General features: G+C 34.1%; 2 protein-coding genes and 1 long non-coding RNA gene across 4 annotated transcripts; all 3 read right to left on the bottom strand.

Moving 5' to 3' along the window:
- Positions 1-5,619: 5,619 nt before the first annotated feature.
- Positions 5,620-8,532, bottom strand: LOC142529994 (argininosuccinate lyase, chloroplastic-like). Its single transcript, XM_075635740.1, has 5 exons — positions 8,268-8,532; positions 7,867-8,130; positions 7,344-7,451; positions 6,731-6,879; positions 5,620-6,063 (listed from the first exon to the last, which is right to left on the bottom strand). Exons 1-5 carry the CDS (start codon positions 8,421-8,423, stop codon positions 5,766-5,768), a joined length of 975 nt encoding a protein of 324 aa, XP_075491855.1. The 5' UTR covers positions 8,424-8,532; the 3' UTR covers positions 5,620-5,765.
- A 1,284-nt stretch (positions 8,533-9,816) lies between these two features.
- LOC142530094 (uncharacterized) lies at positions 9,817-15,636 on the bottom strand. 2 transcript variants are annotated; one of them, XR_012816028.1, is made up of 4 exons: positions 14,526-15,636; positions 12,436-13,596; positions 10,823-11,091; positions 9,817-10,695 (listed from the first exon to the last, which is right to left on the bottom strand). It is a non-coding gene; the product is annotated as an uncharacterized LOC142530094 (long non-coding RNA). The 2 variants fall into 2 exon arrangements; XR_012816029.1 differs by having other exon boundaries at positions 10,823-11,006.
- Positions 15,637-15,990: 354 nt separating this feature from the next.
- On the bottom strand, positions 15,991-17,287 carry LOC142530003 (uncharacterized). The gene is made up of 3 exons (XM_075635752.1): positions 16,950-17,287; positions 16,649-16,877; positions 15,991-16,218 (listed from the first exon to the last, which is right to left on the bottom strand). Exons 1-3 carry the CDS (start codon positions 17,244-17,246, stop codon positions 16,055-16,057), a joined length of 690 nt encoding a protein of 229 aa, XP_075491867.1. The 5' UTR covers positions 17,247-17,287; the 3' UTR covers positions 15,991-16,054.
- Between the last annotated feature and the right edge of the window lie 6,336 nt (positions 17,288-23,623).

The following is a 23,623-nucleotide window of genomic DNA, read 5'->3' as shown; positions in this document are numbered from 1 at the left end:
AATTTCTGAACTTCGAAAGAATTTTGATGACTCGAGAAGAATTTTTGGGAGGAAATTTCAAAAATTGGGGAGGAAACTCGAAAATTTCAATGTAAATTCTTAATGGGAGAGTCCTACTATTTATAAGGATAATGTGAAAATCTTACCATAATTCGATTGATATTCTTTCCAAAATTTCGAGATATTCTTTCTATAAATATTGATATGCTTCCTTGTTAAGAAAAACTGACTTGTATGTAATATTTCTTTCCAAATAGGTGGATATCCAACCTTAATTTACTGTGTATCTTGCACTGGATTTCGATTTCTATGCATTATTCATTATTTTCAAAATTTCGAAAATAATATCATATATATGTCTGTAAATAAATAAAATTTTACAACTCCCAAAATATTTGGATTATCACACACCGTTTCAGATTCGCATGTTTGTGACTCTGGAGGCGTAGCCCTTCCAATGTAAAAAATAGGTTGCGAAGAAGAACCAATTACGTGTACCTTGAAGAATAATGAACTAAGTTTTGCAAATCGCTTCGAATGGTGACAAAGAACGAATCAAGGGAAGAACAACGATGGTTCCCTCTCATCATGGTTTGTCGGAACGGTCGCGGCGTGGCCGGAACGCTCGTTCCGGAACGGGAACGGCCAATGACGTTCCAAAGTTACATGGCAAATCGGTGATTGCTTTGTATCGCTGTTCTTTGACGTTATAGCGGCGCTTTAACGGTGTAATTGATCGGTAACGGTCGAAACAGAACATGAAAGTACTAACTAGATGTACCATCTTCAGCAATGCTCGCCTGAATCCACCGATCAGAATGTTGTCTTTGTGTTTTTACTCCAGGTCTTTAAATCATCAACTATATTTGATGAACAACGTCGTTTCTTGGAAAATTTATCAGAATTCTGTAGTGCCAGTGATCATGGTTTGCTGAAACGGTATCAGATGGCCATTCCGGAACGGGAACGAGGCCCACCTTGACGAAGTTCCGGGGTGTGAATGTTGATGCTTTGGGGCGTCGTTACATAGATATAAAACGTCTTTTTTATCAGTGGAACGGCACAGATCGGCGAAACGGCACGGAACGGTAAAAAGAGAGAAAAAAAAGGAATATATGAGCAAATTATTCTGGAAAACTTGAATACACAAACAAACAATTGCAAGATATATAACAAAGATATGTTTTATGATTCAATAAGACGTGAATAAAATTTTAAAAATATATTTACTATATTGTTTTAATCAAATAATTTATTTAAAGGATATTTATTTTGATTTACATATTTTTAAATATTTTTTCAAAAATTTCAATTTATATTAATATTAAAAAATATATGTGGCGTGACTGTTCCGCGAGATGTCATGAGAACTGGAACGGTGACTTCCGCGATGGTCTCCGCGACCGCAATTGCGAACCATGCTCTCAATCTTATATGAATTATCGATCAAGATTCTCCTCGGGGAAAAAAAGGTAGGTTCCTCTCAACCTGCAAGTATCCAAGATTCACGTAAAACTAGAGAGAGTTGAATTGAGAGAAGAACAGTAAAAATAAACAAACAGTTATGAAGAAGTCGAATGCCTCTTTAATGGCTTCAAGATTGCTTAATTTATTGGAGAAAGGTATAATAACATCGCTCATTGATGAATATGAATTCTTTGTATGGGTTCCCTGTCAATTCAAGATTCAGGTATCAATAGAGAGCGTCTGAGAAAAAAACGAGGGTTGTAGCGGGGAAGACCGTTGCTCTGAAGTTAAATTCAATTAATTATGGTAAGTGAACGTTTTTTTTAATATATATATATATATATATATATATATATATATATGTGTGTGTGTGTGTGTGTGTGTGTTTTCTCTAAGGACAACCACAATGGGTGTTAAATGGGTGTTCTTTGTATGGGTTCCCTGTCAATTCAAGATTCAGGTATCAATAGAGAGCGTCTGAGAAAAAAACGAGTGTTGTAGCGGGGAAGAACGTTGCTCTGAAGTTAAATTCATTTAATTATGGTAAGTGAACGTTTTTTTTTAATATATATATATATATATATATATATATGTATTTTCTCTAAGGGCAACCACAATGGGTGTTAAATGGGTGTTATACCCACTCTCCAATGTGAGTGGGCGTTGAGAGAGGGTGTGGGGCGTTCAAACAATTGAACGCCCATGTGTCAGTTTTTTTTTAAAAAAAATTGGATAATTAGCGACGGTTTTTCAAAACCGTCGTTCACAAACCGCCGCTGAACGCGGGCCCCACACACGTGATGAAGTTTCCTTATTTTCATCATCTACAATTCTTTTTTAAAAAATTTCTTAAATCCTACTTTGTTCCGAAATGGACGAAAATTACCGAGGGTTTTTTTAGAATAATAATAATAATTCAAATTTCTTAAAAAATTTGAAATTGAATATGTTTAAAGTAAGAATAAGATGAATGAGTGGACAGCGGGACCTACAAATAATGAGTATGAATGTTAAAATGAATGTGAGAAAATAGATGTATTAATGTAATGTGTATGTGGCATGTGGAGCCTACGATTTTTGATGAGGTGGTGGGTGTTATAACACCCACCAATGCGGGTGCTCTAAGTATTTTTTTAACAGGAAATCTAGGCCACGTGGCTTTATAATTCATCTCATGGCTTTATAATGAAATTATTCATCGTTTCAATAAATTTTGCCCCCATCTGACATCGACTAGTTTTTTTTTAATAATACTAACCTATTATTAATTATTATTTTAAAATTGTCTTGTCATAACATTTATCTATATTTGAAATTTTATCATCATATATGTTTCAAAATTTAAAAAAATACTTATCTATTGTGAATTATAAAGCCATGAGATGAATTATAAAGCCACGTGGCCTAGATTTCCTGTTAAAAAAATACTTAGAGCACCCGCATTGGTGGGTGTTATAACACCCACCACCTCATCAAAAATCGTAGGCTCCACATGCCACATACACATTACATTAATACATCTATTTTTCCACATTCATTTTAACATTCATACTCATTATTTTTCGTGAACTTAATGGTATTTTGAAAAGGTTTATTTTGGGGAAAATAAGTTGATTATAATATGAAGACTTATATTTAACAATATTATATAAATAAACAAAATATCATTCCATTCAGCAATCAAATTTTCCACTATTAAATTTTGTGCCTTTCACGTAATTTTTTTTAGATATTCCGTCATTTACATTACACAATAGATAAGTGTGTCACAAAAGCCATCCGACTGACCAAATAATCAAAAATTAATTAAATTAATAAATAGACATACGTGCATGTCCCCATTTGTCTGAAACTTCAAACCGTTTCTTCTTATTTCGTCTAATGTACTCGGTAACCGTTCAGCATCATGCCAACTTTGTGTCAAAATAACAAGCATTTTTGTAAACTTTTTAATATCGATTCGAGCACGAACCGGGAAAAAGATTTAATATATTCGGGGATCGAAATTTAAGATTCTGAAAAAATATATATAAGAACAACTAGAAACTTTTTGAGATGAAGGGGCTACGATCCCTTTGCCCTGCTCGATGCGCACAAGGATTTGTTTCGTCTTTTATACAATGTATTGATTTTCGTTGAGATGGTAATGTTTTGTACCAGATTTTTCAAGCAGAAGTCGAGATGAAGTTGGAGCTGTCCATTGGTTTTCTGGTGTTGTGCTTGTCAGCTGCTTTTATAGATGCCGATAATTTGATTTATAAAGATTCTAAGCAGCCATTGGAGGATCGAGTCGAGGACTTATTGCAAAGAATGACTCTTGAGAAACGATTGGGCAGATGATACGGATTGAGAAGAAAGTTGTTACCCCTAATCTCATGAACAAATATTTCACAGGTACATTTATCATTCCAACCTAATTTTTGTATGTCGAAAATGGATTAAACTCACAGGAAATCTGTGTAGTATGCACATTAATGTGTTAAAAATAAGAATTTGAGGTTTCAAGCAGGGTGGGAAAAAATACCGAAATATCGTACCGAAATTACCGAAAAAATCGATATACTGAAAATTTCGGTACGGAATTATTTTTTCGGTATTTCGGTATACCGAAAAAATTTCGGTATACCGGAAAAATGTCGGTATACCGACAAAATTTTCGGTGTCGGTACGGTATCCGGTATGAACTTTTTCATATCGAAAGTTCAGTATACCGAATTTCCGGTATCGGTATTGGTATAGAAAAATTCCATACCGATATTTACGGTACGGTATATCGTACCGTACCACCCCTAGTTTCAAGATTTTACTATTTTGTGCAGGGAGTGTATTGAGTGGGGGAGAGAGTGGTCCAAGATCAAACGCCTCCACTAAGGCATGGGTGAACATGATAAACGGGAGTTAAAAAGGAGCCCTTTCGACCCAACTCGGAATTCCTGTGATATATGGAATTGATGCTATTCATGGCCACAACAATGTGTACAATGCCATTATCTAGCTTGATTTGGTTGCAGATGGATGGCCAGACGGGATTCAACGTGGTGTAAAACTTGCTAGGAAGACTAAGAATTAGCTGCTGGGAAAACCCGGCACGATATATATTTGCCTTACTCGTGCTCTTTTCGCAGTGATTCTTCACTTGCCGAACAACACAAAAACTCGATTCAAATGCAAAGGGATTAATAACTATCTGTTTGCACAATATCTTTATTTGTGGGCGTGTCAGGTGCAAAGATGCATCAATTTGTGTAAAAACGATGAAATCTAACTTCTAAAAACACAACAATTGTAAATACTAAATTTGACCGTTCGTTATGATCTTCTAAACAAATATGACGCTATAAACAAAGAAAACTAAAGAAAAACTACTGGAAATTGAGAAATAAACTCCTAACATGATTTATATTTTGAATAAACGGAATGAATTTATAAAATATTAACATAGCACAAATAATGTTGTTGAAATTTGAAAATAAATTACTTGAACAAATGAAATATAGACTGAAAACTATGAAAAACGACTGATTAATGCTATGACAATTATGCAGGGAGTTCGCTTGAATTTGTGCGAGAGATTGTGTGTGTTCTGTGTTGACCGATTTTCTCTTTTTTTTCACTGTGCAGTGCAGTTCTCTCCACTCTCCCATGATCCATGATATTCTGCCCTTTCATCCCACGATCCCTCTTTTTTCAGCGCCTCATGATCAGTTTAAATGGATATGAATTGATCTGCTATATTTGATAGAACTGTATAATTTAATTGGACCTGTATAATTTAATTTTAGCCCAAACACTATCATCTAAAGTTAAAAATTCGATTTAATATTAGACTTTGATATATCTTACAATCTTTGCAAATCATTGACAACGGTGAAAGAGGATGTATTAATTTTTTGTCGGTTCACTAATTATATGTGTACTCATCGGTCATTGCTTCTTAGTCAAACGGGGTGGGCCGGTTCACCAACAAGCGTTTAATTTCTGGCGTCTGGTGCTAATTTGACATGTTCAATGAAAATGTAAACTAGCTTCTTCATTTTTTTTCAAGCTCTCAAATAAACACTTTTGTTGATAATACACTTTTTATTCGCTCTATTTCTGATTTCAGATTTTGAAATATAATATTATTTCGCTTAAAATCTATTTGAAATAGAGTGACAAATACAAACTATAGGCTTTAATGCTTTATTGCATATACTGACACAGAAAAAGTTGATGTCAAATACAAGTCTGAAGTGTAAAAGTAAGTGATTCTAAAAAATTCATACGATCGAAGTAAAAAAAATAGTAACAAATACTATTCAATAAATGCTGAACTTAAAGCCCACTTTCTCAATTTTAATGTTGACCAAAGCCGGAAATCCTGCCTCTTTCCAATCTCTTATAGCTCCCACAATTTCTCTCTCAATAGCATGATGAGTTTTGTAAACCAAATACAAGCCTACCACACCTCCCATAACCAGACCAACTCCGGCAAGTGTTTTGCTCCATATGCCACCATTCCCTTCTCTCCCTCTTCCACCTGATCCTTCATCGTTGTCTTCGCTTGACAGGCCTCTCCCTCCTCCGCTTGATCCTTCAACGTTGTCTTCACTTGGCCTGTCAGTGTAAAAAATAGGTTGAGAAGGAGAACACAGTTTCCGTCGCTATTCAATGTAGAAAAAGAAGTCACATACTTGTCATGTGATAAATAAAGGTATTTTAGCATTTTTAGCTAAGCTGACAGGGAGCTAAAACAAATAAACATTGTTAGTCAGAGACTGAATCTTGATTTTATTTATGTACGGACTGAATCATAACTTTTCTTTTGACACACGGATTTTAGAGCTATCCCGTTAAAATAACATGGTTGAGCTTTGATCATAGCACACAAGAAATTCTGGGAATATATTTGTTTTTTGTCAGGGGAATGTTCAAAATACCCAATCAATAAAAACAAAAAAAAAAAATACACACCAAACAATCTGGGAGAAGTGGATTCTATAGCATCTCAACTGATAAAATTAGCCAAAGAATTTATCTGAAAAATTATGATTACTTCTTTTATAAAGTCAATATTTTGTGTAATTGCACAGGGCAGCTTTGGAAGCTCATTTCAGTAACCAATAAGGCATCTCAATTAATTCGAACTAAACCTGGCTTCACAAAACCTAACAAAGGGTAATGAAATCACAATTATGGACCATGTACAGGCACATAAGACATCCTGTACAGGGAAATGCGCTGAATGTATATTTAATGAGCGCCAATGATATATGGTCCATACCTGTTTCTCATGGGGGCAATGAAACCTAGAGCCCCAGAATTCATAAATCTATCCACGGGCAGGCCAGTACCAGCTAATGCACATGCACCCAGGGGAAAAAAACTCATTCCCTTTCGACAATCCAGCAAACGGCCTGCATCGCATGCAAGCTGCAACATATTTGTTTAACAAACGATTAGCATCATGTCAGTTGAGTATAAGATTAGAGCATCTATTATAGATAAAAAAAAAATATATAATAACCTCTCAGCCATAAAAATAACTGCGTACTTACTTAGGGAAATATGCACATGACACAAAGGTATAAAATGTTGGAATGCGAGAACAAAGGAAAATCGAGCATGGGAACCAAACATCCGAGGCATGGAAACTTGGCTAGTTTATAAAAGAATTTCATTTGTACCATAATCCATTGATTAAAACATATATTCCTATGAATTCTTACTAGAGAATTCTTCTGGTGTAGGAGCAAAATAAGTAAAAAACAGACCAACAATATCAAGTAAAAAATGAAAGCTAACTTCAAAAACAATGAAATAGAAAGGAATTTTTCCATGAACGATAATGTTTGAAATAATAGAGTGGACGAGTTTCCACAAATGAAGCAACTAACCTGCTTGACAAATGCTAGAAAAAGATGTTGCAGTAAAATGGGTTGTGCCCGTTGCAAATGAGTATAAGCAGGAACTATCAGTTTCAGTCCCTCATTTTTCAAAGCCAGCTTCACCATCGCAACCAGGAGATTTTACAGAAAACGAAACCAAGTGAGATGAGTGAAAATTGAAAGCACTGTAATCACGCTAGATTAATAAAAACTACGCGAACATTGACAGTTGATCCTTGATGAGTAATCACATGCTATAATTGTTTAAATGATACAGCAAAATTTGACAATTGGTGTTTTCCAAAAAAAAAACTGAAACAACAATGTCAGCTAAAACTTCCGCCAGAAAAAAAATGCTGTACTAAATACTGGGGTAGCACAAATCATTTAGGTTAATAACAGATTTGATTCTAAGTGGTGTACCTCACTAAGACAGTTTTAGTGTGAATTCTCAACAAAGCACTACCAATGTGAATCTCATTAAAGTTGATGCAGTTGTGATATAGTAAAACAAGCCAAAAAGTCACCCAACCTGAAGGTGCTTAGCACGCATTACAATATTATCCATTGCATCACGACACCAGTGGCGAAAGTCAGTGCAAATTTGATCGTTTCTGCTGCGAGCAGTGTGAAGTTTCTTTTCAGGTTCACCAACCAAGTCAGTAACCACTGCTTCGATGTTCATGTGGACATCCTCTCTGTCGGTCCTCCACACAATCTTTCCTTTCTCAATCTGCCCCTCAATCTCATTAAGACCTTTCAAAATGCTATTCTTTTCGTCTTCAGTAATCAATCCCTGCAATTACATCATACAACAAGACTACCAATGTAACATTTTTACAAAATGTAAACAAAAAATTCGATTTTGAGGTGGTACTCGACAGGAAGCAACAATGATACATTCATTTGCAGGTAATTAAGAAGAAAAAGAACCTGAAGAAAAAGCATTGACGCGTGCGCACGGCTGCTCATAATATCATTCTTGTGAAGGTCTTTGTCGATGAAGATCGACTCCGTTAATTTCTCTACAGTGTCGTTGACGCTGTCCCCAAATCGTACTTCCCACAGCTTGACTTCCTCGGAATCCATCTTCACGGCGGCGGATTGAGATAGGTAAATTGGGGCTTCTGGGAATGGGGATTATGAGGAGCTGGTGTTGAAGTAGGATGGGAAAAGTGCGGGGCGTGAAAATCAGTGTTTACTTAACATGGTATTAATAATATAACATAACAAATAATATACTTTAAATTTAAAACTTAAAACATATATTTAAATAAACAAAAATATATATTTATCAAAGTTTAAAATTAAATAAATATATACATATATTAAAATAATTATTATAATTGTATATTTTTTTAAAATAAAAAACAGATTAATTTTTTTAAAAATAAATTAAATAAACTCTAATAATATTTTAATAAAATCAAAATTTCAAATAAATGTGTATGTATAACCAAATAATAAATTTAATCTTTCAGAAAAAAATTTAAAAATTTAAGTTTTAAAAAATAAAAAAAATTAACTTTTTCAAAAAAATCGAAAATAAGTTGATCGATTTGAGCGTTAAAACGGTTTTTGAATATGTTCTAAACCGAACCGAACATGTGACTAGTTTTCGGTTGAATCAGTCAAATCGGTCGGTCCGGTCCATATTTTATAACACTTATTTTGAAAAGGACGAGAACAAGTGTAGAGCGTCAGAGAACAACAATGACTCCATTTAATAAGTCAAATATCCAAAATTCGACTCTTATTAAGATTTTAATAACATATTTGGGATCTTTATATTGTCATCCCAAATTTATTATTTTTAAAAACAAAACTTATGTTACTAAAAAAATATTTATTTTTGAAAAAAATTGCAAAACAAAATCGATATATGAATGAATATCTTATAAATGTCGGTAATTTATTTTTTTGAAATTACCTCCAAGCACTATAAACAAGTAAGTCTATATGTTTCGAACACCGACCATCGAGGTATCATACTGATAAATCAGTACTCAAAATCATAAAATTAGGTTAAAGACAAGATTTCGTTGTTCATATTAGACCATCATAAATCAGTATTCAAAATCATAAAATTATGTTAAAGACAAGATATCGTTCTCACAAAAATTAATTATTAGAATGATCTCATATTAACATCACGTGGTTCTAAGTTAATCCCAACTTTTTGTTAGTCCATGGGGCATATTTATAAGATTTCAATATTTCATCAACTAACAGATAAATATTGTCACAGGACCTAAAGATTTTAGTGAAAAATGATGTCATTGATCCCAAAAATAAGTTATTTAGAAAAAAATTCAAAGAGAACATTTTTAACTTAAACCATTGTTTAAAACTAAAAAATATCAGTTTCTGTGTAAATCAGTTGTTTCTGTGTAAATCAGTTGTTTTTGAGTGCTGTGTATTTAGTATTTTCTTGCAGTATAAAATAAAAAATCAAAAGTACATCATCAATCGAGCGTACCCGGGCAAGGAACAAATCATAAAATATCAAGCACAGTAGCGTACAACCATATAAGTTGCTTAATTTAGTACATTATCATTGTATGATGTAGGAAGATACAAGTATAGACAATGAAAACGATAAACCTTGGTCTTGAAAATAAAGTATCCACCGAGAGGACTTCACCATCAAATATCATAGCATTCCTGACTTTCCAGATGCATCAACAATGCTTGAGAAGGCGAGCAAAGGAGATTTATTATTAGGGGAAGACATGTTGTAGGCACACACTTGAACAACTTCAAAGCAGCACGAATGGTAAGACATGGAATACTGCATGCGAAGCCAATCTTTAATCATGTTCCATATATGTCTAGAAAAATGACACTTGAAGAAGAGATGATCAATAGACTCCAAGTGCCCAGAGCATAGAACACAATTCTCGTCGGTAAGGAAATGGAGACGGTCTCTAGTGAGAAGCTTTTCTTTAGCACAAAGCCGCATAATGAAGGCATGCTTTGGCAAGAAGATACATGGATTCCAGACAACAGTTGTCCAAGGGATAGGCAACAAAGGAGGCACAAGAACTAGGTTGCATAGAAAAGAATAGGCTTGATTAGATCCCGGGGAAGAGCATCACTTAGAAAGGAGGTTAACGGTGGCATCGATAGAACTGATACACAACACTAATTCATCACGAATAGCAAGAAACTTCTTGATCAAGGGGGAGTATAAAGTATTAGGCTCCCAATGCCAAACATCAACATGAGACAAGTAAACATGATGTATCCACTTTACCCAAAGAGAGTCGGCTTTCGAATGGATGCTCCAGAGAATCTTTACCAGCAATGCTTTATTCCAAATTCGAAGTTCACGAAGGCCAACACCACCAAGGTTCTTAGGCTGCCAAAGGGAAATCCAAGCATAAGATAATGCTTAGAGTTCCAAACAAATCCACAGCATATGGAGTACAACACGTCAATGATCCCAAAAAGAATAGGCAAAATCAAAAGCCAATAACAATATGTACCTTACAAGACCGACAGGTGAGCTCAAATTTTCCAGCATAGAAAAGAGGTTTTTTTGGGGCGAAGAGGATAACTGTCGAACGATGGTATCAATGAGAGTGTAGTAATCTGATGCATGCAATCTATCTGCTGCAAGAGGAATACCAAGATATTGAAGGGCAAAGTACCCTCCGAGAAGCTCGTATGCTGAATAATAGAGAGCTTGAGGTCATAATCCACACATGCCATAAATATCGAAGATTTCAGCTTGTTAACCTTAAGCCCTACACGCCTACAAAAAGTGTCCAAACAAGAGACCATAATAGAGATCGAAAGTAAGTCTCCACGAGAAAAAATGAGAAGATCGTGGGCATAAGCAAGATGTGTAATACCAATGTGCTGACACCTAGGGTAGAAGTTATAATATGAGCCAAAAGTAGCTCTTCCAATGAGTCTCGAGAAATATTCCACACAAATATCAAAGAGGAAGGGAGGCATAGGATCCCTTTGTCACAAACCACTCTTGCCTTTGACAAATCCATGTAAACCACCGCCAAGAGAAATTGAACAAGAATGAGTGCACACACACTCAAAAATTTAAGCCACAAATACTCGAGGGAAGCCAAGGCCCAACAGAATATCATGCAGGAATACCGAACTCATTGAGTCAAAAGCCTTATGAAGATCAATTTTAAAAAATTCAATGAGGAGAGATCCATTTATGAAAATATTTCTGAAGTAATTCTTGCACCAAATGAATATTATCATAGATGAAGCATTCACTAACGAAACAACCCTGAGCCGTGTTAATAATAAAAGCAAGCACCGCTGAAATTCTAGCCACAATAATCTTCGTAATAAATTTTACATTACATTACAACAATAGATCGACCGAAAATCAATCACACGAGAAGCATGGGAAGACTTTGGAACAAGCGCAATAGCCGAGTGGTTAAGTTGCTTCAATAAAGAAACAGAAGAGAAGAACTCCATAACCGCTGAGCAAAAGTCATCTTTAATAACATCCCAAGAAACCTTAAAGATTTATGCATTAAAATCATCAGGCCCACGGGCTTTAATATAGCCGATAAAAAAAAATCATGAATATCGTCAAAAGTAATCGAAGATAATAGGAAATCATGTTGCACATTGTCCCAAAAAAGGTCAGAGTGTGCAACAGATAAATTAACATCATGACAAGGTAGAGAGGCTCTCATTAAAGATGAATAATGGTCGACAAATAGACTAGCAATTTGTTCATTATCCGTGACATTCGAACAATCATCAAGCATAAGAAAACATGCAATAGCATTACGTTTAGCATTCCTTCTAGCAAGATTATGAAAAAACTGAGTACAACGATCCCCATTCAAAATATAATTGCACTTAGTTTTTTGGGCAAAGAGAGCATTATCGGCATTCGAAAGTGACCAAGCAGTTTTATGCAAGATGGCAAGATAAATAAGATTAACTGATTCGGCTAGTGTTTGAATAAAAGCAACTGATTGGGCCGATTCTAAAAAACACTTAACTTCCTAGGCTCAAGTAAAAATGTGCGAGAAATGAGCCCCATTCAGTTTCTTAAGTTCATGTTTCAAGAATTTAAGTTTCAAACAAAAGATGAATTGGTGTGTACCTCCAACAGAGGTGGACCATACACTCGAGACCAGGGAGAGAGTTTTCGTGTTGTGTCCACATATCGAAGAACTTAAATTGCCGCCGAAGTGCTGGAGATTTATGCAAAAGTGAAACCACAAAGGGAGAATGATTTGACAAGCATCCCCAACAAGTATGGTTCGCCGGAACGGCCGCGACGCGGCCGGAACTGGAACGGTGACCGCCGTTCCAGGGCAAATCGGTGATTGTTTTGTAGCGCTGTTCTTCGACTTTTTAGCGGCGATTTAACGTCAATACGGAACGGAACGGTTATGTATAGAAGAGGCACATTCTTTTACATTGGATGCAATCATGGTTGGACGAAACGGGAATGAACGGTCGGAACGGGCGTTCCGGAACCGGAACGCAAGCAACCTTGACGAGGTTCCGGGGTGTGTAGGTTGATGGCTTGTATCGGCGTTTCATATACCGAAAACGAGGATTTAACGGCGGAACGGAACGGGACACGCGGAACGGCACGGAACGGAAGGGATTTGTACAGCTGCAACAAGAACAATAAATATGTGTGTAAAGAAGAGATCAACTATTTCTATTGAGAAATTTTCATTACAAAGTGTGAAAAAAACTAATTTAATTATAAAATATTTCTATTTTAATTGATGTTAAATAATTTGTAATATCATTTTATATAAGATTGATGTTTATTATTAGTCCATCACTCTAAAATTGATTCAAATTTGTGCGAACTTATATATATCCAATCAAAAATATTTTAAAGTTTTAATTAATTAAATACAAATAATTTTTAATAGTATATTTAATTTTTGATATGGTTGGAAATATTTTAAATATAATGACGATATAAATTGTGTTCAATAAATTGTTAATAAAATTTTAAAAATATTTTAATTTCTTATTTACATCAAATAATCTATTTAAATGATATTTATTTTAATTTTCATATTTCTAAATATTTTCCAAAATTTTTAATTTTTATATATTTATAATATTTTTTTAAAATATTCGTTCCGCGACCGTTCCGCGAAATTTCATTGTAACTGGAACGGTAGCATCCGTTCCGACCTCCGCGACCGCGAAAGCGAACCATGCCAACAAGTAACTCGTCAAAAGAATGAAAATATGTTGCCCACCATAGATCATTAACAAGGGTCCTGACGTCCTGTCGAACTTGAAGGTCATCGAAGAATTAAACCAAGTATAGAAACAACCAATAGAGTTTAAGTTAGCCAAGCCACTAAGAGAGCAACAATCCACATGTTCGCTCATCTCATGATCAGTGAATGGATCGACCATGTAATTTTTCTTCCATCTTAAAGACATTATTGAAGTCACCAAGCACAGCCCATGGACTCAAGATACCCGAACTAATATCAATAATACCATCCAAAGAAGCCTACGAGCAAATTTGGAATGCAACTCATAGACAAAAGTGGCATAGAAAGAGACATTGGTACGGAGACATGCCAGTGAACAATGGATGTGCTAAGCATCATAAGAGAGAACATGGAACCATATATGGATTCTAGACAATGAGAATACGTTCATATATGCTAGCATCAAGATTATTAACTTGCAAAAACATAGGAAACATAGTACTCATAATCCAATCAACGAAGTTAGCCTTCAATTTTGTTTTCAAAATCCCAAGAACTTCCAACAATTGCGCAGACACAGAAGTGCTTTCTTTTTTGTTTTGTTTTAGAGGTTGATTAAAGCCCCTAATGTTCCAAGATGCTATCTTCATGGGGTGGAAGAGGGGGAGGAGGGTCATCCTCCTGACTCTTTTTTTTCCTTTGGTGTGACCACAACCTGTTTTGCAAGAGAGGGATCAATTTTCCAACAACTACATCTTTAACCTTGGGCTCCCGCCTTTGGTAAGTGGACTTTCCAAAGGAGGGTCATTCACATGTTGCATTGAAGTAGAAAAAGAAGGAGGAGACAAGGGAGGGACATAAGCTTTCTCATACACCTTTTTTAGAGAACAAGTCCCCAAAGGGCACTCACAATCATCAACACAAATAAATTTGATATTAATAATTCCTAATGAGTGATGGGACCCAAGATAGAATGAGTGTGAGGGCTACTAACCAAATTAAAGAGAATAGGGATGATGCCATCATCACTAGTGTCCATATGAGCGAGAGCCTCAAAAGATCCCGAGGATACACTTTTCTTATCAACCGACCGATGGTTTGATTCTCAACAATTCTTGGAACATGGGGATTAGAGAAAGAATGGACTTCACCAAAGTCTTGATTTTTGCCAGCTGAGAAGTTAATATCGGCTTTCCAAAGAACATTTTCCACTTTATTTTTTCCAAAGAATGTGAGGGTCGAGTACAACAAAGAGGTGGGTGAGACGTGGGGTTATTCCTCATAGTAAATCGACAGAACTCATTTTTGTGTTCAAATCCATTATAAATGGAACAATTCTTTGGTTCATGATCATACCATACGACCTGATCAAAATTCATACCATCTGGAGCGGTGAGATGAATGCATCTCACCAATGGTACCGTGGTATCCACTTAAACTAAAACTCTAGCAAAGAAACAACGAGTGAACTTTTTATTAGTTAGATAATCAGTTTGAATCGGGTTACCAACTTGGGATGCAATGTAGCTGATATAGAGAGGCTTCCAACATGAGAGTGGCAATTCGGGAAAGTTTACCCAAACCGGATATTTCTTCAACTCCGTCGCATTAAAGTTAAAATGTGGTGGCATGATCTTCAAAAGGAGAGGGCGGCCATGCACAAAATACAGACCACTATGCAAAACATAGTTCTTATCCTCTTCGTTGTCAAACTTGAAAACAAGCCAACCATTGTGATGTTGGCGAAATTCCTAAGCTATCTTCTATTTATCACACACACACAAAAGAGCATCCTTACCAGGAAAGCGGGATGGAAAGAACCCAATAAGGAAATAGCCTCATTCTTTTTCAATATTGTAAACCGCCTCGGGAGGAATAACAAGTCGACTCACACATTTTTCCGTTTTCATAAGCGGGTACCCGAAGAGTTCTTGTGCTTACTAGCTTTGACAAAAATAGTAGCCCAAGACGGATCATTAATGTCACTAACTGATTTCTCGAGAAAAATGACACGTAAGGGATAAGAAGAATTGACTTTTGGAAGAGTAGCAACAGCTGGGGAGGGATTTTCTGATTCCTCAATAATTAAATGGTCTTTGTTAGATGGAAACATTGATTCTTTTGCTTTTTACGGGATGAGATGTATTCAATCTAAATTTTTAATGACTTTTGATGATTTTTTTTAAAAGGTGACTTTTTTCAAGATTTTTGTAGACTTTTGTAAACTTTTATAATTGTGATTTATTTTTTTATTAATTTCTTTTAAATAATTATTGAACATGTATAACCTATTCAATTTTAAATTTTTTTATTTATGAAAATGTAAATGAATTTTACTTACTTAAAGGTTAAATAAATTTAATTTGTGAAAAACGACAAATGAACTATCCAATTTATTGAAATCAAAATTTCAATTCTTTATGTCAATTCAACATATTAATGAACAATATTTTTATAAGTTCATAATAAAATTTTATTAAAATGAACAATCAAAATAATAAGTAGACTTTTACATAAAAATATCTAATCATTATTGACAATTTGATCAACATCGCTCCACATTCCATTGGCTATGGTATCCCTCCATGCATTAGCTCTTGCTCGTTGTTGTTCTTGAGTATCAAATAACTGATCAAAGTTGTCATCTCCATAAACTTGTGCCGATGAAGACAATTGAGCTTCATTATCTGGTTCAATTTGAAATTCATCACATCGACACTCCTTTCGAAGAAAATTGTGTAATCCAGCACAAGCCAATACAAGCTCTGTTTGGGTCGTATGTGGAAATGGAGGGGCCATCTTGAATATTTTGAACCGTGATTTAAATATACCAAATGTCCGCTCTATAACATTCCTCAAAGAAGCATGACGAAGATTGAACAACTCTTTAGCATCTTCAGGGTGACGACTTTGACCTGTGAATTCTTGAAGATGATAACGTACACCTCGAAAAGGAGCCAAGAATTGACGTCGATTTGGATATCCACCATCCACTAAAAATTATTTACCTATCAAATCATATTTGTAAAGTTAATTAACTAATGAATAATATACATAATCTTTGAAAGTTACAAAAAATATAAATAGTCATGTAATATATAGGAAACAAATATATACCTTGTGGCACTTTAAGTCCATTATTTCTTGATAAAGCATCAGCTAACACGTGTGAATCATGAGCAGATCCCTCCCATCTGCTGAGTACGTAAATGAAATCTAAATCAAAGTTACAAGCTGCCAAAACATTTTGAGAAATTACTCCGTGGCGATTACGGTAACTGTTATTGTCACGCCCAGACACTGTCGCTGGAATATGATCAGTTCCATCAATAGCTCCAATGCAATCCTGCACCAACAACATGAATAGCAATAACAATAATTACAACAAAAAAAATAATATAAGAATTTCATTACTTACTTTAAAGTAAGGGTAGAATCTTGTACTCTCTCTTATTCTTTCTGGTACAGCTGATCCAGGTTTAGCCATCATATCTACTGCAATGCTGTTTAATGCTCTCAACATCTTGTTGAAGTTTTGACTAGTATTGTAGTGTGATCGACCAAATGTTTTACGAATCAAGCAATATCGAGTATTTTGACCAACAATAAGTAAAAACATGGCAAGCATTTCTTCAACACAAATGTATCTTGTGTCTTGTAAGGGTGTTCTTTCTCTAAGAATGGTGCATAATTTTAAAAAAATATCGGGGTACATTCTGTAAATTTCTCGAAAATTTGTTGGATCCTCTTTTAATATTCTATGAATATAATCGTATCCATTTGTAGTTGTTGATTGTCTAGTTAAGGGAGGATGGACACGTTCTCTATGAATGTTAATTATGTGCTCATTTAGCACATATAGGATCTCAAAAATTTGGATCAACAAATACTCAAAAGTTTCATGTAATTCTTCTCCTAGTTCTTCTTCTTCCATTTGTTCATCTACGTTGTGCACATTGATATTTGACATTTAAATTAACCACCTGACATAAAACAAGTAACTAAAATAAAAAAGCTATGAATCCATGAAAAAACATCATGTGTCTAACCAAAACAAGATATGTTCAATAAAAAAACGGAGTAATTATAGAATAGAAATAATCCAAAAGTTCAAATTCGGTATCAGTTCAATAATTAAAAAGCAATTCAAAAAAATATTAGTAAACATTTTAACACAATGTTTATCACTCATTTATGCCACCAAAAATCAATCATTCATTTAACTTATAGTCTATCCATTCCAAGCGCTCTTCGATTGTCATTTTCAGGAAAGCCATCTTCTTTGATCTAGTTTTAAGTAAGTCAAGCACCTTGTACCGAGTACGATTCTCCAAGTTTGGGACTTCCTTAATAGCATCCCAACAATTATCATCTACATCACCAATTGATTCAATCTTAGAAGCTACATTCTCAAGGTTGTAAGAGAGCTTATGCATAATATCTTGGTGAGGAATCTTTGATGTGCTCGATTTTGTTTCAAACTCTATCCTATCTCGTTTCCTAGTGGCTGGTGGAACCTCTGAACTCATTGGTTGAGAAGGTAATGGAGAAGTAAAGTCCTCATGAAGTGGAGGCTGATATGAAGATTATTGCCTTTCACTTTGAATGAATTCACCACTATCGTAATCAAACATGTAATCATCTATTAAGCTGGTACTTTTATTTTGTTCAGTCTCAAATGTTCTCGCATCAGTGTCATCTCCTAATCCAATTGAACACTTTCCTGTGGTTGTTCCATTCCCAACTGCAATTCTCAAATCTTCATAATCTTCAGAAGTGCTTGTCCGATAATGTTCATGTTTAGGATGAGACTGTCAAAGAACAAAAAGCAACAAGTGTTAAAAATAATTCTAATTTTAATTGAAAATTGTAAATTTTATTATTCTAATTTGAGATTCTCACCTTAAAATATTCATCACATACTTCATCATTAGCCGTGAATTTCTTTGTCTCAGGATCCCATCCAAACCCAGAACTATGACGTGTAAGCTTAGAATAATTATTGTATCGTTGTTTGAACCATTTCAAACGACTTTGATATTGTGCGAAAGTCTTTTCACACCCCAGTTTTCCGTTAAGAGTAGGAAGTATATTTTTTTCCAATGTTCTTTTGTTCAGCATCCCATTCTTATCACGCCATCCTCTCATGGCAGCATCGACCATGAGTTTTAATAATTCATTGCTCCCTTCAGTTGTCCACAAATTATATTTTGTTTGTGAATCGCCCATTTATAATTTCTTAAGAAAAGGTACAAGTTAAATATCTCAATAAATATATTAAAATATAAGCATGAAGTTCTTAAATTTTTTGTCAAACATGTTAGAACATTAAATATCCATCAGTCTACACGTGTAAAAATGCATCATACCTTCATAGTATATATATTGAAATAAAAATGAATACTTGCAAGAAAATAAAAGGGTTCACAGTCGAAAAGGAAAAATTACTATGCTCCTAACTCTTCTATTCCTAACAGCTGAAAAATGGCGTTATCTTCCCGCACTCATTGAAGCAAACAAAGAAACACTGTATAATATGTGGTAACACAATTCAAAGGAGTGTCGATGTGATAAGATGGCTTGTTCAATAATCATAGTCATTTTTTTTCCACAGTTATTAGGACCTCGGCGAGGTTCTCGCCCGTTGGATGTTGCATCTGCCATTGGATATGGCCTGAGAATCCAAGACACTGATTATGAAATAAAAAAATATTTTTTTCCTTGAATAAATCAATACAATGTTTATGCGAGCGTGGGGAATATGAAATTGGTAGGTAATATGGTAAAGCCAATTTTCGTTGAAAAAAATTTAGTTGGAATTGGTAGGTCTAATCTTAAAGCTTGAACAGTCCCGATGACTAAGCAGCTAGCAATATGAGATAGACAAGTGGACCTCAACCGGCGGCAAAATCATCTCCGAACAAAAACACAATGTAAAAATAATTGAACTCTTCCATGTCAAATATGTTTTGTGCCAAGAATTCATTCACGGACCCATGATCATTAGTTTTTTTTTAAAAAAAATAAAATAAAAAATCGACAATTTATATTGTCCACACAGGCCAAGAAAAAACGTCAAGTAATCATGTCGATGTGATGAATTTCAAATCGACACTCCTTTGTTATACAATAATCATAATGATTCAAAAAAAAACACAATTCATCACATGTCGGATCATTCATCGTTTTTATGAGATGAAAGAAAATTTATGAAATACAATAATCATAATGATTCAAGAAAAAAACAACAATTCATCTACTTTTACACATAAATATTGGCAATATAATAAATTCAAGAATGACCAATCATACCTTTGAATAGAAGAAATTTTTTTGAGAGAGTGAAGAATCCTAGAGATGGTTTGAGATAGAAGAGAGATAGCGTATTTTTCAAAAAAGAAAGTCCATCAAAATCTTTGGTATAGGTGGAAGAATATTTTAGATTTTCTGTAATTGTACATAAGGCTTCAAGGTTTGTACATGAATAATAAAATAAGAATCCTTGAAAATCTATGGATTTTTTGAATAGCTCTTGACTTATGGAGAGTTTTGAAAAGTCAAGTTTGAATACCACATGACTTTTTAAAACTCTACCAAAATCCATGTTGAATACCACTAAACATATATAGAGTATATAAAAGTTTAAATTGAATATCTCTAGATTTTAAAATTCCATAAAAATCATTAAAAGTTTAGATTGAATACACCCCCCTTAATTTCAAATCGAAGTATTTGAAAAGGCAAAAATTTGTGTGGGATGATCTCACATGTCATATTTTGTGAGACATATATCTTATTTGGGTCATTCATAAAAAAAATTATTTTTTATGCTAAGAGTATTAATTTTTATTGTGAATATCGGTAGGGTTGACCTGTCTTACACATAAAGATTCGTTAGAACGTCTCACAAAAGATCTACTCTTTTCAAAATAGCAACCATGATAAATATGAATAAAGAATTTTTATATGGAAAATCCAAAAAGTACAAATTATTACTACAATAATATGAAATAACGATAACTCTCTCTAGAACAATTTAAGGATACCAAAAACTTCAAAAATAAAAATTCTTGGATAACACAGTTCAAAAATAAAAATTCTTAATTTCTTATGATGATTTTAAAACAGTGCAAAATGAGTCCATTTATAAGCAAATATTTTGAGGAAGGTGAAATGTATACCATTGAGCTTAATGATCTTCAAGGGTGGCTAGCCTACATGTTTGAAAATAATTTAATGGTTGGTGTAAAAGATCAAAAATTGAGGTTTGATTGTCAACATTATTGTTGTTTACTGAGCGTTTGGTCATTTAAAATTGATGATAAAGATTCTTTCACTTTTAAAGTCAAAATATTATTTGACACTGAGACGATATAAATAATATCATTTCTTATCATAACATCATTTATTTTTTATGGACATATGTTAACGTTGAAGTGAAAGATATGAGCCCTTCGTTCTATTTTTTATTTCAATTTTGAAATATAACATTATCTCGATCAAAATCTACTTGAAATAAAGTGACAAGTACAAATCTAGGATTAATTGACATAAAATTTTGATGTTAAAATCAGACCTAAAGAGTAAAAGTAAATGATTCTAAAAATATTGTATAACCAAATTCAAAAAAGAGTAACAAATATTATTCAATGGATGTTAAACTTATAGTCCTTTTTCTCAAATTAATTTGAATGGAGCTGGAAATCATGCCTCTTTCTAGGTCTCTTTTAGCTCCCACGATTTCTCTCTCGATAGCTTGTCCAGTTTCATACACAAAATTACAAGCCTATCACACCTTCGAAAACAAGACCAACTCCGACAAGTGTTCTGATCCATATGTCATTCCCTTCTCCACCTATTCCTTTGTCGTTGTCTTTGTTTGGTGACTCACGTAGAGTCACCTTGTTCGATGTCTCACGGTTTTCTTTGTCTCCTAAGTCAGTCGTTCTCATAAAGTCGACATAGGCCACTGTTTCAGGTCCGAAGTTTTGTGACTAAGAATCCTGACCCCTGTCAATGTAAACAATAGGCGATCGAAATTGATTATACAATACGCCTATATACTTATTTCAGACATATTATTTCCAAGATAGAACATAAAAATTCAATCAAATCATGGAGACCTCCTAATACATTATGAAAAGGTAATAGTAATTTTTAAAGTTTAAGTTTTAATTTTTTATGTCAAAAGAGAAGTAGAGATGACATGAGTCAACTTCGATATTTTAAAGAGAAATATGATATACATGTACCATAGAGGCCGCAGAGATGAATTTTTTCCAATTCTATGTAATTTAGTAAATTGAAGATGCACGAGGGATTCGACAACGATGCTAGTGTCGTTCTTTCTGTTTCACTGTTACATGTAAGAACTTAAAAAAAACATTGAGACGGAGCTCGTGACTCGTCGGCCTAGTCATGGCTCATGTTATATTATTATTATCAACACTGCATATTCAATTGTTGGCTCTACATAGTTTTTTATTGGAAACACCTAACGGTAATACCATGATAATAGATTAAATGAAATCCCCCATTATCATATTATTTCCAAAGAAATAGTTGCGACAACAAAACCATTTAGCCAAATACTATTTAAGGTTTCTAGCAAACTTGGTGGTTGACAAATGAAGTCTTTACCCTATTTATACTTGTGGAGCTCTACGATAGACGACTAAAATCTATTTGATCTAAAGGTGGATATTTGGTCTCCACAAGGTTCTATAATCTACATTAATATAGATAGTTTCACGAAACTATACACTATTCTAGATAATTATTCTATATACGAGAGAATTAAAGAAAATTCTATAAAAGTGTAGAAAGATGAAAAATATTCTCGAAGTGATTGAGCCTTTATAGAGCATCATACTTGGAATATTCTAGAATGCACATAAAAGTCTCGTTTCATGAAAAAATATTCACATTTTTTATCTTCATGTTTGCAATGTAATGTGCTAAAACATAATAATAAATAGGTTCAACGATACATTTCGTATTCAATGTTGATTTTTTATAGGAACTAAAAGAAATGGTGTATGTATGTGTTTGTTGGGATAGTTAGCAAAATAACTTTAGTCAATTTTTTTTTTAGAAAAGAAAACTAATCATCTCAACTGTTTTTTTTCTCGAGATTGGATAGGAGGTTTGTTACAATTATGTATCTAACTCGAAGTCTCGTATCAAACTTGAGATCTTGGGTAGGAGGTTAGTTACAATTGGGTATCTACACCGAAACCTGCTATCAAATTTGACATATTGGTGTCAGATGAGTTACAAGTTATCGACTCTCAAGTGTATTTGCATGTACTCAGACATTACTTGGAGAGATATATTTTTCAAAAACTTAGTTAGATTAAAATTATATTTTAAAATTTTCCAGCTCGCCTTAGTTTCAAAAACTTAGTTTGACTGAAATTTTGTTACTCTCAACTATTGATTAAAACAGGAGCACAAAAGCGTCTAAAATGCATCAGCCGAGAGACCTTTTGGCCTTTTGGAACATCGTAAACAATAGAAATGAAATGACTATGGTTCTGAATAAGAAAGATTGCATGATTTATTTTTCATATACTAACTATGCAAATTAAATATGATGATACCAAAATTTTACCATGAGTTCGATCTGGAGAGCGGGACTTCAAGTCTTCGCGGCTGAGTGGATCGGGTCGGGGCTCTGGGTTTTACAAAGATAAAAAATAGAGTTTCCAACATGACCTTTCATATACTTAAGTCAGTCTGGAGAGCAAACTTAAGAGTGAGATATAGTAATGCTAAGTGAGCAAGAGAATGTGAGTATTCTAAAATCATGAGCAATATCTGGTATTTATAGAAGCAACAAGAGATGCTAGTTACCTTGTTGTACTAAAATTCTTGCTAGGGTATAATCATATTTGAGATAAGAAACATAAAATGGTAGTACACCCTCACCATGGCAGCTAGGACTCTTGATGGCAGATAAGAATCTACCTTATTATTTCAATAATATCTGATCGAATATAATATTTATCGGAGTTTCTTTTTTATCGACGAAAATGCCTCCATATTCCCTAATTGCGTTAGAGTTCACACTTCTCGACCACTTCAGTGGGC

The sequence above is a fragment of the Primulina tabacum genome, chromosome 16 (genome assembly GCF_025594145.1).
Source record: "Primulina tabacum isolate GXHZ01 chromosome 16, ASM2559414v2, whole genome shotgun sequence".
NCBI classification, from domain to species: Eukaryota; Viridiplantae; Streptophyta; class Magnoliopsida; order Lamiales; family Gesneriaceae; genus Primulina; species Primulina tabacum.
Note: the sequence above shows the minus strand (reverse complement) of the source record. Positions and strands in the feature narration are given on the sequence as shown.

What these genes read in the sequence shown, in the direction of transcription:
- LOC142529994 (XM_075635740.1), bottom strand. Translation starts at nt 8,423, where the DNA reads ATGGATTCCGAGGAAGTCAAGCTGTGGGAAGTACGATTTGGGGACAGC. An exon ending in CGTCAATGCTTTTTCTTCAG is followed by an intron (nt 8,131 to 8,267) that starts GTTCTTTTTCTT and finishes ATGTAATTGCAG; the next exon opens with GGATTGATTACTGAAGACGA. An exon ending in TGCGTGCTAAGCACCTTCAG is followed by an intron (nt 7,452 to 7,866) that starts GTTGGGTGACTT and finishes GCGATGGTGAAG; the next exon opens with CTGGCTTTGAAAAATGAGGG.
- LOC142530003 (XM_075635752.1), bottom strand. Translation starts at nt 17,246, where the DNA reads ATGTACCCCGATATTTTTTTAAAATTATGCACCATTCTTAGAGAAAGA. An exon ending in GATTCTACCCTTACTTTAAA is followed by an intron (nt 16,878 to 16,949) that starts GTAAGTAATGAA and finishes TTGTTGGTGCAG; the next exon opens with GATTGCATTGGAGCTATTGA. An exon ending in TGGACTTAAAGTGCCACAAG is followed by an intron (nt 16,219 to 16,648) that starts GTATATATTTGT and finishes AAATTGAACCAG; the next exon opens with ATAATGAAGCTCAATTGTCT.